We start from the raw sequence: 13,997 nt of genomic DNA, 5'->3' as shown, positions 1-13,997 counted from the left end.
ATTATCAAAGGCAATTATCCAGTGAATTATCAGTACATTATCAATTCAATTCACTAATATGCTTTGAGGAAATTTAAAGAATTAATATCAAGTGCAATCAACCTCTTATAAAAAGAATCACAACAAGAGGCTTGAGTCCACGAATAAATGAGATTTTAATTAAATCGTGTTCATTGAATCTTGCTATCAGACAGTCATTTACAACCTCCCCACTCCACCCTAACTTTAGCTTGGCATCAAATACTGTGTTTATAAGACGAAAAAATTCGAAAAAAAGTAATTCTCAGCTTTCCGATAAGGGCAGTTATTATCTAAATGTAAATTCATAGACGATGGTTGTCTATGAATTTTTCAACTTTCTCCGACGCAATTTGATTGACACATTTGATTACTTAAAATGCTTAAATATATCAGTGTTGCCTGCATGAAACGATATCCAGGTGTTTGCTTGCACTTAAATACGAATTCACTATATTATGAAGTCAGTTGATGTTTATAGAATCCTTTGAAAATATTCATGATTATTTTTCTAGCTTTTGAATATTTCGCAGTAGCTCTCCATTTTTTCGTCTCATTTCAGATCCAATCTTGTATTTAACATTCTACAGAAATCGGATTATTCTATTAACATAATTTATTCAAATCTTCCCTAATTCACCTCCTGGTATTGTCTACCGCACTTTGACTGGCCAAAATCCGATTCGGAAAAATAATCCGACAAATACCCCTCGAGCTTCAAAATTCATCGAATATTTCCCTAAAGCTCCCCTGCAAACAAATCTTGCCCAGTTTTACAGAAAAATATTTTTTGACCTGCAAAATTTGACATCCTCATTTGTTTGCAACAAAGCTATCGGGAAATACCCAATCATTTTGAAGCTCTTGTGATATTATAACTGATAATTTCCTCGAACCTGATTTCAAGTAATCAAGGAAATTATCAGACTGATAATTTTAATATAGTTTGTCAATTGTTTTCAACGAATTTGATAGCTATTCTCCACATTTTGATGGAACGTGTCGCCTAATCCCAAAAACCCGCACTCTGATCGGCCGAAATCAGAATTGAAGGAAGAAATCATCGTATGTAATACCACAAGAGCTTCAAAATTATCAGGTATTTCCCGATAGGTTCGTTGCAAACAAACGCAGGAGTCCAATTTTTCAGGTTAAAAAATCACGACTGCGAAGCACGAGCGATTTTTTCTGAAAAACTTGACAAGTTCGTTTGTATGTAGGGAACCTTGAGGAAAATACTTGATCAATTTTGAAGCTCGAGTCGTATTCGGAAAAGAATTTTTCATCCAAATTTCGGCCAAGAGAATTGCACTATGCGACAAAATGTATCTGTCAGTTCCAACGAGAGGCTCACAAGACCAGGAACTCTTTTGTTTTTTATATATTTATTAATATGAACAATTACCAGCGCAATTATCAAAAATTATCAGTTGAATACCGTATTGACTATATAAAATAACAGTCGAATGGAAAAAATTCTCGATATAATGCTTTTCTAATTGATCCACAGAACGTCGAGTGCCACAATTCTATTGTTGGAAAGGGTGATGGGGGAAATGATCAGTAGTAATACGCCAAGATCTTCAAAATTATCGGGTACTTCCCTAAAGCTTCACTGCAAATAAGTGAGTGTGTCAATTTTACAAAAAAAAGATTTATTCTGCAAAACTTGACACCTCCATTTGTTTAAAACGAAGCTTTCGAGAAATATCCAATAATTTTGAAGGTCTCGGGGGATTACAACTGCAAAATTCCAGTATTCCACGATATTTTCGGAGAAATGAATTTTAGAGAAGAGGCAATTCTTAGCGGAAGACGTATTGAAATTAGATTTTTATGAAATCCTCAATTGAGGGACATTTACTGAAGTTTTCCAATGGAGACTGTCCGAATTTTTAACACGGAGAGAAATATTCAGTAAAAATTACGGAACAATTCACATAATCCGCAATGGGGAATCGGTTTCCGGCAATTTTTATATGAATGAAAGAGAAGAAATCTGAAACGTTCAGTGAGTTTTTAGGTTCATCACCGAACAAAGTACGAAATTGTCACATAATTTTTGCCGTAGAAGTAAAATCGTACAGAAACTTGCCGACTTATTATTCCTCCAAAATAAAAAATTCTTAAACGTTCAACAATTTTTATGAAGCTGGCGAGTTATGTCTATATTCCGTTCCGTAAAATTTCTCAATCATTGTGGAAAAATTACGGAACGACTTGTTGCCCCCACAGCGGTGAGTCATCAGACGGGTGGTCAATTTTTACGGAACAAATCATAGAATTTACATGGCAATTCGTACAGTTTCAGTTCCACCACTTTTTATTGAATTGTACTTCACTCGCGAATTACGTTTCGAAACGTAATTTTTACATTTTTGTTCTAGTAATTTTTATTGAATTTTTCTCTCCGTGCATAAGATTATATTATAGAAATTGCTCTAGCGTAATAGAAGTTTCTCACACGTGAATCCAAACCTATGTCATTCGGAATTTCTCCGTGATGATTTACGAGAGTTATCTCAACTCAAACGATATCGGATACGTTGAAGGCCGTCAAGGGGAGCAGAACGTATCGTATGTGTGACAGCTTCTATTCGTGGATCGCTCGGATTCATTAATTTGATAAAAAGTAATGCGAACAATTGATTGATTTGAAAATATACCATGTAGTATAGTATAGAACATTCAGTTGTCCTTCATCTTCTATATGACTTCTCACACTTCCCCAATTCCTTCCAAAAATACTGTCTTGACACAAATCAGCCAATTGTATAAACATCACTGTGTTACGAAAAAAATGAGATGCAATTCGTACCAATATCGTATTGATGAGACGCAAATCATGGAATCCTACCAGGAATCAGGCCAGACTAAACAAATGACGAAAGATAGTCTGAAACCTGCACCGGGATGTGGCGAACAGTTCAGTTCGCCCAGAGCACTTCGCGAGAGCACTTGCTAATGATCCATATTATATACATGCATTTATATTGTTTTCTTTTATCTGAACACCAAATGTATTATTAATATTCAGTCTACTACAATATACCAACCGAATTCATTATTTAAAAAAAAAATGTGTATTTGAATTCCAACGATTGACTCCCACTTGCCTTAAACTATATTCTACAACTGCATAAATCTAACTTTACGTAAGTTCTGAAAATAAGCGAATAGAAAATTTCAACTCAATTGGCTATTAGCAGTACAGAATTCATACGAAATTTCCAAAGCTGAAAGGAAAATTTGTGTGACTCTTGCCTCTCGTCCATAGAATTAAAAATAGTGGATTATGTTTCCCAATCGGATTTCGGCCAATCAGAGCACAGTATTTGAGGCTACACTGATAGAAAAAATTATTCTTATTGAGATATTTCCTTCTTGGAATAAGTATTATATACTTGAACCAATTTCAAATAAATAAGACCTTCCGACGAATGTCAATTATTTCTTCTTGAGATACATTTACTTGAATCAAATAAAATAGTCCTTGGCGTCAAGTCACATGTATTCGTCACAAAAACGTAAAAGTTCTACTTTTTTCATCTAATATAATCTCCAGTCGAAAAATTTTCGACTTTCATGAATTGATAAAAATTCGTACCCAGGAGATGATTACATTGAGGAATGAATTGAATGTTGTGTTCGCGAACGAAGCTGATGTTTAAATTGCTCTTTCCGTACATCACATTGAATGAAATTTGTGATATCCAAGTTTGTGTTGAATTGCCGTAATCTGTGATTCTGTTATTGCAAACTAATGCGATTTTTTTTTAGTCAAGAAAGATAAACTTTGTTCAAGTCAAAGACATCTTACTACAATCTCAAAGCTTTTTCCGCGCAATAATATTCATCCTGATTCGACATACGAAATGCTGACTTCAATTATAATTTACTTGGAACAACGTATGATCGTGTTGATTGAGATAACAACGTATTTAGTCATGGGAATAATTTCGATTTTTGAGTAAACCAACGAATTTCTGGAGTTAGCAAACTTTTGGCTAGAAAGAAATCAAATACTCTCATTATTGCGACAAATAAAAAGAACTTTAATTCTAGAGTTCTAGAATTCTAAAGTTCGATTTCTCCCAATCTAACGTATCCCAAGAAGAGAGAACTGGTATTCACTATGAAATTATGTTTATTTGAAAATTGAAAACCAATTGATACTTAGTTCAAATAAAATTCTTTTGATAAAATTAATTTTATTTGTCAGTATACCCGATAATTTTATTTCGGGAATTTTTTCCATCCAAATTTCAGCCAATAGGACTGCACTAACGACTGTTATTTTCCAGGTTATTTTATATAGTCAATACGGTATTCAACTGATAATTTTGATAATTCAACTGGTAATTTTTCACGTTGCCTTCATGTCTATGAAAAACAAAAGATTTACCGGTCGATTGAACCCTTCGTTGGAACTGACAGATGGAATTTGTCTCATAGTGCAATCCTCTTGGCCGAAATTTGGATGGAAAAATTCCCCTTTAAATGCCACTCGAGCGTCAACATTAATCAGGTATTTCCCTCAAGGTTCCCTGCATACAAACGAACTCGTCAAGTTTTTCAGGAAAAACTTGACTCCTTCGTTTGTTTGCAACGAACCTATCGGGAAATACCTGATAATTTTGAAGCTCTTGTGGTATTACTTACGGATATTTCCTCCTAGCTTTTGGAGATTTCGCTATAGTTCTTCATTTTTGCGGCTCATTTCAGAACGAATCTTATATTCAACACTCTACAGAAATCGGGTCATTCTATTAACATAATTTGTTCAAATTTTCCCTAATTCACTTCCTGATGTTGTCCACTGTACTCTGATTGACCGAAATCCAATTGAGAAAAATAATCCGACAAATACCCCTCGAGCTTCAAAATTAATCGCGTATTTTCCTCAAGCTTCCTTGCAAACAAACGATCGTGCCAAGTTTTACCGAAACATCCCTCGGGCAAGCGTACGGGATTTTTTAACCTGCAAAACTTGACACCCTCATTTATTTGCAAATGCCTCAGCCTTTTTGCCGAGTATCTTGTACGGAGAGTATGAAACGAAAATAGTACGTTTCGTCGTTAGGCTCGAAAACCGCGATTTAACCGAGTGAAGCGAGGAGAAAAAATATTGTTCGACACTAGGCCGTGGAAACTTTTCTACCTCATATGATTACAGAACTCGCCTTCGGCTCTCCTGTAACTTCATGTACTCGAAATGTACTAATTTCGCCAGAAAAGTTCCTCACGTGCGTAACTGGGAGACCCGGGTTCAAATCCCGGCTGGGCGGATCGGGATTTTTTCTCTCTAAATTTTAGTCGAAATAGATAACCGATAGTACATTTCGACACTAGGCCGTGAGGAACTTTTCTGGCAAATATGAGATTACCGGACGAGCCGAAGGCGAGTTCTGTAATCATATGAGGTAGAAAAGTTCCCACGGCCGCGTGTCGAACAATATTCTTTGTCAATAGGCCCGAAAAGCGCGATTTAACCGAGCGAAACGAGGTTAAAATCGCGGTGTATCGGGCCTAGTGACGAAAACATTTAAACCAGAAACTGGGGATATCACTCGGCTCGGATTCAGGCATTGTGTCTTGTATAACGACTGGACTGTACTCCGTGCATTCATACCGAAAAACGGTATGGATTTGTTTTCACTCCTTTTGGTGTGGACTCAGAATCGAAATTCACTCAGAATTTTGTACTGTACACCTCGCTGTACACAGTGGACTCTCCAACATGGAATAACGTTCGAAAAATTGAATTTCCACAAGGAATATTCTCCCGCCAACCCTCCACACCCGCGCCCCCGTGAAAATATTCCTTCCTGTAGAATCCCAGTATTCCTTATTTGGAAAATATTCCAAGCGAGAATATTCTATCTTGTATATTTTACTATATGTACACTGAGAGAACAAACTACTTTTGACAAAGAAGGTTACTTCATATAAGACAGTATTCTCTTGTCAATTTAAAAAATCGTGAATTCTCCTGGTAAATAATTTCGTTCTCAGACGTTCTCTTGTCTCGACAGAATGTTAAAGTGTTCTCAAGAGTAGAAATGATGTTCTTCCCATAAATTCATGAAGATTGCATTATATCTGGAATTTTTTTACATCAGGACTTACATAAAATTTTGCATGAAGAGCACAACCCTTAAGATCAATTTTCTAAATACTTGCATTGATAATAAAAGTGTTTGTCATGCCGAGGAGCTACTCACTCCATAATTGAGTGACACCATGATTTCGAATTGAAGTAGATTTCGGGTGATTTCAGTGATTTCGGAAAAAATGATTTCGCTGATTTGGAGCGTCACGGGAGGTGATTCCATGATTTCGAATGATTTCATTAATTGGAAATCAGTGATTTTAGAAAAATAAAGTTAATAAATAATCGATGTGGGGCAAAACGGGTTGCGTCAATTATGAAAATCAAAACTAGCAATAATAACTGGCAAATAATAACGAAGTCGTTTCATTTCACTCCACCAATCTTGAGCTAATGACGATGAAAAGCGGTCCATTTTACCGTTTCATTATGACAGTGAGTACGGCATTTTATTATTATTGTTAACAGGCGTGTCAATTTTAAAATCACGAATTACTTGCACGGTTCGTACTACGCCAGTGCGCTACCGATTTCGGTGATTTCATTGATTTCAGACGATTTCACGTGTTTTCAGAGACGATTTCGGAGACCTGAAATCCGTTGATTTCAGTGATTTCGGGGATTTCACGTGATTTTAGAGTAATTTCAGAATGATTTTATGTTAGAGTGGCACCGTGATTTCGGGTGTAAGTAGTAGTAGTATCGAAACGAGAATTCCTCAGTTGGAGATGAGTGATCAGATCGGCAAACTGGGAATTTTCATTATCTTTCAAATTCTAGACATAACGCCAACTATATGAATTTATGGGAAGACTTATGCTAACACTTCAAAATTATCTCGGGACAAGAGAATCTCATCCTGTAGAAAGACTTCTGTCTCTCATTCTGAGCACAAGATTATTTACCAGGAGATTTCACGATTCTAGAAATTGACAAGAGAATATTTTCTTGTGCCACGGAAGTCATCTTTGTCAAAAGTAATTTTTTCTTTCAATGCACTTGTCAGCGAATCTCAATGAGTCCCTATCACTGTAATCCCGAACTTTTTCACCCCCTTCCCCTCAATTCTCCGAAATCCCACTGACTATCCGAATCCGATAAGAACCCCAGCTATTCAGTCACGCTTCCGTGAGAGCACCGGCATAACCGGTCTCCGAAAGCCACAAGTCGGCATGAGTAACCCACTATGAAACTTTTACCGGTATACATCCAGTGACGTAGTTTCCTCCTCCAAGCCAGCATTCACGAACCCCACCCTCTTCAACATCGTCTGCTAGCTGAGCGTGCTGCACACACCAAGAAGCAGTGAGCATTCTACCGCGTAATGGTGAACAACTCTTTGACTAAAACCACAGTGAACCCATTCACCTCCCCACGCGTGTAAAAATAATCCAAATATTTGTGTAATGACTGCCTGAACATGTGGATGTTTTCATAGAATTTTAGTGCAAGTGAAGTGCGGGAAGATGAATTCTGTACTGAAAAGTCTCCCCATTTTCCTCGTTTTATCTCAGTGCACAGGTGAGTCTTATGTTTTTTTTATTAAAACAAGTCAGAAGTTTGAGGTGCTGTCAATCTACTGCAACCGTGGAAGGTATCACGTGGTATTTCATTGAATCACTATCTCGTCGCTCTCACCTGTGGAGTGGGGCCTCATTGGTAGACCCGTCCCTCCGCTGGCCTTGCCAGAAATGAGCGCGGAGTACACATAACACGCACGTTTACTCATCTGGGAATTCTCGCGGCGATCGCATCGCCCTTTGATTTTTTTTCACGCCAAGTGTTTAAACATCGTAAGCACAACATACGATGACTCAGAGTTTTAAATATCTGTTCGATAGAAGATCTGCTTCGTTGTGAAGATCATGGCGATTTACGGAGAAGGAAGGCATCGGTAGAATTGCAGATAATTAAAATGTCATTTGCGGGCAGATCGGAGTTTCCCAATGAGTGCTGCAAGACATTTTGTACGACTTTTTAACGCTTATTAGGCACACTTTTCAGTTCAGTAGATTTCGAAATGGATAAGGTGCGTAGAGCGATAATTGTTGGGTCGAGAATGTAGTACGTCTGGAATTACAAGTACGAAAATTTTTGTATTAAGGATGAAGTGTTCATTTAAGAGTATTTTATTTCTGCGTCAGAAATCCTTATTTTTGGATTAACGGAAAATTATCTTGAGACAATACGAGTGCAGTTTCCATGCTATAGTCTTGAGAATTTGTTTGATAATTATTTCACATATCAATTGATAACTTTGTAATATTAGATTGTTTTTGCCATTGAATTGTCGGCATTGAGAAATCGCGAAAATGACCATAAATTCCAGTTATTTTCATTGACATATCAAGTTAAATGTTTATTTTAATTGAATTTATGGAAAAAATCATCTAAATTAAATTAGATAACCCAGTAGTTTTTTCCAAATATTTCGATCTCGAAAAATAAATAAAAAAAATTGGTTGAAACTCTAAAAAAAATTTGACTTTTCTCGATGGAATCGTTTTGAATATGAATGAATCTATTACGAATGTATACAAACGATTTATTATTGACAAAACTGATCGTTCAGGCATTATCCTTGGAATAGTTCTCAATGTTCAATATTAGGAATTTTTCGAATTTTTCAATGAATCATCACTGAAAAATAGATTTCTTTTCTTCCTGATTTATCAAATGTTTTCCAATGCTTAAACATTAGGAAATCCAAATTAAACTTAAAACAAGCAAAACATTAGAAATATTCCAAAATTTGATGTCTGACTACAAGTGTAAAGAAGGAATTCAATAATATAAGAAAAGAAATTAAAGTACTTGGATATCTTCAAGTCGCTAATTTATTCATTCATCGACTCAAAAATCCTAGAAACAATATAAAATTCTTGATCAATGAATATTTTTCCTTCTCTGTATAGAACTTGTTTGTTAAAACATCTATAAAATTCTGAGAATGTATCATAATTATCGATCGATGTTATTTTCCGTTTAATCTAGATGGTTGCAAATGTCTATAAACTTGAGATGAAAAAACTCTATCATTTTCGTCTAAAAACTCCCTCGCACATCTACACATTCATTCCAAGATCACGGGAGTATGCGGTCGAATACATGTCTTCAAGCATCATTGAACGGGTTCGATGCGAGTCACGTTATGCTATTACTCAGCTTCAGCAGAAGGCACCATTACCGATGACGACTCACCTCTTATTTTTAAAAAATTCATAAAAGAAAAATATCAATGGACTAACGTGTGTTTGAGGTGATCAAATCGTTTCACTGGAAATCGCTTTATTGTAATCATTGACAGTAGATACTGATTTCATATCGAGTTATTGTTGGTTGAGGCCTAGATTTTTATATAAAAGTCTAGGGAATTTTGAAAATTATCTCGGAGGCGGAGATCGAAGAGTAGAAATCACCGCTAGACACGGATGAAAAAATTTAATAGCAAACATAGCCAATTTGTTAGAAAATTCTATTGGATTTCTATTGAACTTTCTGTTAGTTTTTGACCTAGTCTATTGACATGTTCAAGCGAAAAATTCAATAGAAAAAGTCAATATATATTCTATATAATTTCCTTGACTCAAATTTTCTAATGTTTTTTCATTTCATTTTTCTTTTCTTCTCGTCAATAAAATCAAACAAAAAAAAAGAAAATTTAAGCCAAAGAAATTCTACAGAAAATATCTCAATATAGACTAAGCTATATAGAAGAATCAAATTCTATTGGCCTTTTCTATGGAATATGTTCTATTTAAAATTTCCATAGAATCGACCAAAAATTAATAGAAAGTTCAATAGAAGCATAAAAAACGTCAACACATGTGGATTGTATTAAAAAATAAGAACATAAATAGAAAAAAATATGAGGAGAAAACTTAACCCTTGTATTCGAAAACAGTGATTATAACTGGTAAACAACTTATGTACTCGGTTGCTATGTTCAAAACCATGTAAATGATTGTCTGACTCCAATCTCCGTTGTAAACAGCTATGTAAGCTAAAACAATGAATAAATGAATGAGATAAATTCACTTATTGAATGAAAGTTCAATAGAATTCCAATCGAATTTTCTAACGAATTCGCTAGGTTTTTCTATTAAATTGTTGCGTGCGTGGAGTCCCGCCCATCTATTGTGACAAAGTGCAATGCAGTCAGCAGACTGAAACAGGCTATCTGTAAACAGGATACGTAACCCTGATTCTACTGCCGAAATCTCGAGGGGTATCTCCTCTCCGCCCTTCATAAATTTATCTCCTGTTGCACTGCAGTGTTTCCAAATAATCAACTGTTGTATCAAAAACTTTATTATCATGTTAAGCCCTTGGTACGATATGCCAACATGTAAACTCCCCCTGGTGAAACAGTCCGATTATTTCCGACTGGATGATAAAAAATGAATCGGCGTTAATGATGTTTCTATCTTTGCCCGTTAAATTCCGATTGGCTGGTAGGTAGAGTTTGGAGTTTGAGAAAATTATGAGAATTAGTGGTAACAAGGGTATGTGGCCGTTATCGTCCGACTACTTTCTAAACAAGTGGTTGATAGATTCCATATATTATGCACATAAATATTTAAATGAGCAATAAATATTAAAGATTTACGTGAGCAATATGAGATCTATCAACCACTTTTTTGGAAAGTAATCGGACGATAACGGCCACATACCCTTGATCCTATTAATTCTCATAATTTTCTCAAACTCCAAACTCTATCTACCAGCCAATCGCAATTTAACGGGCAAAGACAGAAACATCATTAACGCCGATTCATTTTTTATCACCCAGTTGGAAATAATCGGACTGTTTTACCAGGGCGATTCACTGTCACCAGCGAGGTCGATACACGTGCCGTCAAAAGTGCTTGACATGATTTTTTCTCTCTCTAGTGCAGGAGTATTGTTAGCTATAAATCTAGCTAGTGTTTAAACTCGATAGTATGAACGGGTGGATGGAGAACAGTTTGATAAGGGCTTTATCGCGAGAGGAAAGAAAGGACTTCCTCTGAGAATCGTAGCTGCGCAGAACGGCAATGTAGGAATTTCAAGGGAGACTTTTATCTATATAAATGATAAATCATGCTTTGATAGAATATTCTGTTAATGTGAAAAATCAGAGCCGATGGTCTAGATTCTAGATTCTAAAATTTTCTAAAATTAAAGGGAGACCGCGGCGAAATTTGAAAGTTGTAGGGGGTTGTCTTTATCATACAGATGGCTTTGGTACTTATTTTTTACTAGCTGTGTGGCCCGACTTCGCCCGGGCAGAATAGAAGAAAATTGAATAGGTATCAAGATTTTTGATAATTCCTGCAATTTAAAAAAAAAACACCTCAATGCTAGAGACTTTTCTGGAGCACCCGAGAATTTTCTCATTTCTTTGGAAAACCCTTAAATTTTCTAGACTTCTCGGGTGTTCTAGAAAAGTGGAAAACATTTTTTTTTCTATTTTCCGGCCCTTTCTGCCCTCTGATTGGCTAATCGGCCCTATCCAACCCTATGCATGCGGCTGTGGATTCTACACTGCACCGCATTCGCACTCCTATAGAACATAGGAGTAGCATGGGAAACCACAGAAAACGCATGCCGGTACAGGCGGTCACTATATTAGCGACCTCCCGCTCGCCGGAGCCTCCGGTTGAAAAACTCGGTTCCACGGGGAATCGAACTCACAACCTTTCGCACACTAGGCTTGCACCTAGCCGCTTCGGCCACCGACGTCGGTGGAAAACATATTGAGGTGTTCTTTTTAATTGCAGGAATTCTCAAAAATCCTGGTATTCAATTTTCTCTTCTTCTGCTCACACACCTAGTCAATCAGAATTTAAAATTGAATTGCTTAATTAGAACAATAAAAAAATTAATTAGAAAACCCAAGAATATTCTCGAATTTTTTCGAAAACCGGAGAATTCCTTCCAATTATTCAGAAAACCGGAGAATTTTTTCTATAAAACCTGAGAATCCCTCAAACTGTGTAGAAATCTCAAAAATAGTCTAGAAAACTCTAGAAGAATATTCTAGAATTTTCCAGAAAATATTCTAGAATTTTCGAGAAGAATATTCTAGAATTTTCCAGAAAGTTCTACAATTTTCTAGACCTTTCTATGGTGCATACTAAACTATGCACAGTAGCGCAATAATTAATAGCCTAAAGCCGATTGGGAACCCTAAACTATATAACAGTAAAAATACCATTGAAATCCATTCAGTCGTTTTTGCGTGAATCACAGTCAAAGAATGAGCATCAGATTTATTATATTTTAGATACTTGAAAAATGAGCAAAAATAAAGTTTCATTTTTTACCAATGACGGTGTGTCATACAGACATAAAATTTTTAAAATAGTCCCCTTACCAGGATTTTTGTTGGATTGACTTGAGTTTTGATTTCCACACACATAATATATTGGCGAAAAAAAATGCGATTTTTTTTTTAATTCCAATTTTTCGATTTTTTTTTCTCAGAATTGGTAGATACAATCGTATTTTATTATGATGCAAATTGGAGGCTATGAACACACCTATGAACTACAATTTATTTTTATTTTTTGGACTATTAGTGTGGCAGTTTTGTAAAATGATGAATGATCAAAAACATTAAACAAAAAAATAGTAGTTTACTTGTATGTGTTATGGCCTTCATTTTGCATCATACTACAATATTATTATCTTTACCAATTCGGAGCAAAAAAATCTAAAAATTGAAGTTGTTAAAACAGCTCACATATTATTTTTCGTCACTATATTATGAATGTGGTAACTAAAATTCAACTCAATGCATTAAAAATCTATAGGGGACTATTTTGAAGATTTGATGCCTGTACAGCCACATGCTGTCAATGAAAAAAATTAAAAATCAATTTTTTTTCTTATCCTCTGATAGATCAAACCCAGCGAAGAAAGCGAGAAACTCTGGGAAATTTCTATGAACCCAAAGTTAACTCTGGGTTTGATTCATCAGGGTTCTGATTATTAAAATTAATTACTAAATTCATCAGCATGCTAGCATGGTCAATCGCCTGGAATGTTCAAATTTCATCGATCGATCTTGCGATCTTTCCTTAATACTCCGTCGTATTTTTAAATTACACTGCCGTAAAGCCTCAGAAAAATTTATTTAAATATGTTTTCAAACAAGTCTGGTTTGAATCGTAAAAATTGCACATAAGACATTCCCAAGAATAAGAAATCGAGTTCGTGATGAACATTTAAAGTGTCAAATGAAAAATTTTTATCGCAAAAATATATTGAGTGTGACGAGGCATATTCATTTATTTTTTATTATTTTTCTACATATTTTTTCCCACTACACACTGCCCCCTAAAATGTAAATCCCGCCACCGTTGGATACTCCTTCCCTCACTTTTCCCCTCATCGCCCCTCTACCCCTGCCCCTGGACATCACGAAGACATCAGCCGAAGGAAGACATCAGTTCCGGCGCCACCCGATCAATTGGAGAAGCCGACGCCTCCTGGAAATTCCCCATACTGGACCCCCGAATATTCAACACCTGCAATAATCCCCAGCGAGACATCCCTGGATTGTGGTCATCGTCACCACTCATCCGTGCTGATTGGCCCCGATTGCTCCCGAATTAAAACCCGAAGGACATCGACACCTGACGAACCCCCACGAATCGCGAAGGAAAAGAAGAGACCGTCACTCGTGCATTAGCTGCCCCGTGAGTCGCCACGTGCCCCGAAAGTAGTAATTGTGAATACAGTGAAATTCGCCCGGAAGTTATTTGGCGGATAAAAAGAGGACTTTTGATACATTGAGCTCATCCCAGCTCTAGTATTGGTGCCCAGGAAACCCCGAGGTGGAAAGGAGGCTCTCCAGGAAAACGCCCTGGTATTTTGAAGG

At 36.2% G+C, this 13,997-nt stretch overlaps 1 protein-coding gene across 2 annotated transcripts in view; it reads left to right on the top strand.

Annotated features, from left to right (window-relative positions):
* The first annotated feature begins 7,461 nt into the window (after positions 1–7,461).
* Positions 7,462–13,997, top strand: part of LOC107043041 (vascular endothelial growth factor receptor 1) — a 41,685-nt gene continuing 35,149 nt past the window's right edge. For both annotated transcript variants that reach the window (XM_015264342.1, XM_015264341.1), the window contains exon 1: positions 7,462–7,651. In XM_015264342.1, coding sequence (XP_015119828.1) covers positions 7,597–7,651 — 55 coding nt within the window. In that variant the 5' untranslated portion in view covers positions 7,462–7,596. The remainder of the gene's footprint in view (positions 7,652–13,997) is intronic.

This window comes from Diachasma alloeum, unplaced genomic scaffold, assembly GCF_001412515.2.
Source record: "Diachasma alloeum isolate Michigan unplaced genomic scaffold, Dall2.0 Dall_scaffold_00545, whole genome shotgun sequence".
Lineage (NCBI taxonomy): Eukaryota > Metazoa > Arthropoda > Insecta > Hymenoptera > Braconidae > Diachasma > Diachasma alloeum.
This window is presented reverse-complemented; position numbering and strand designations above follow the sequence as displayed.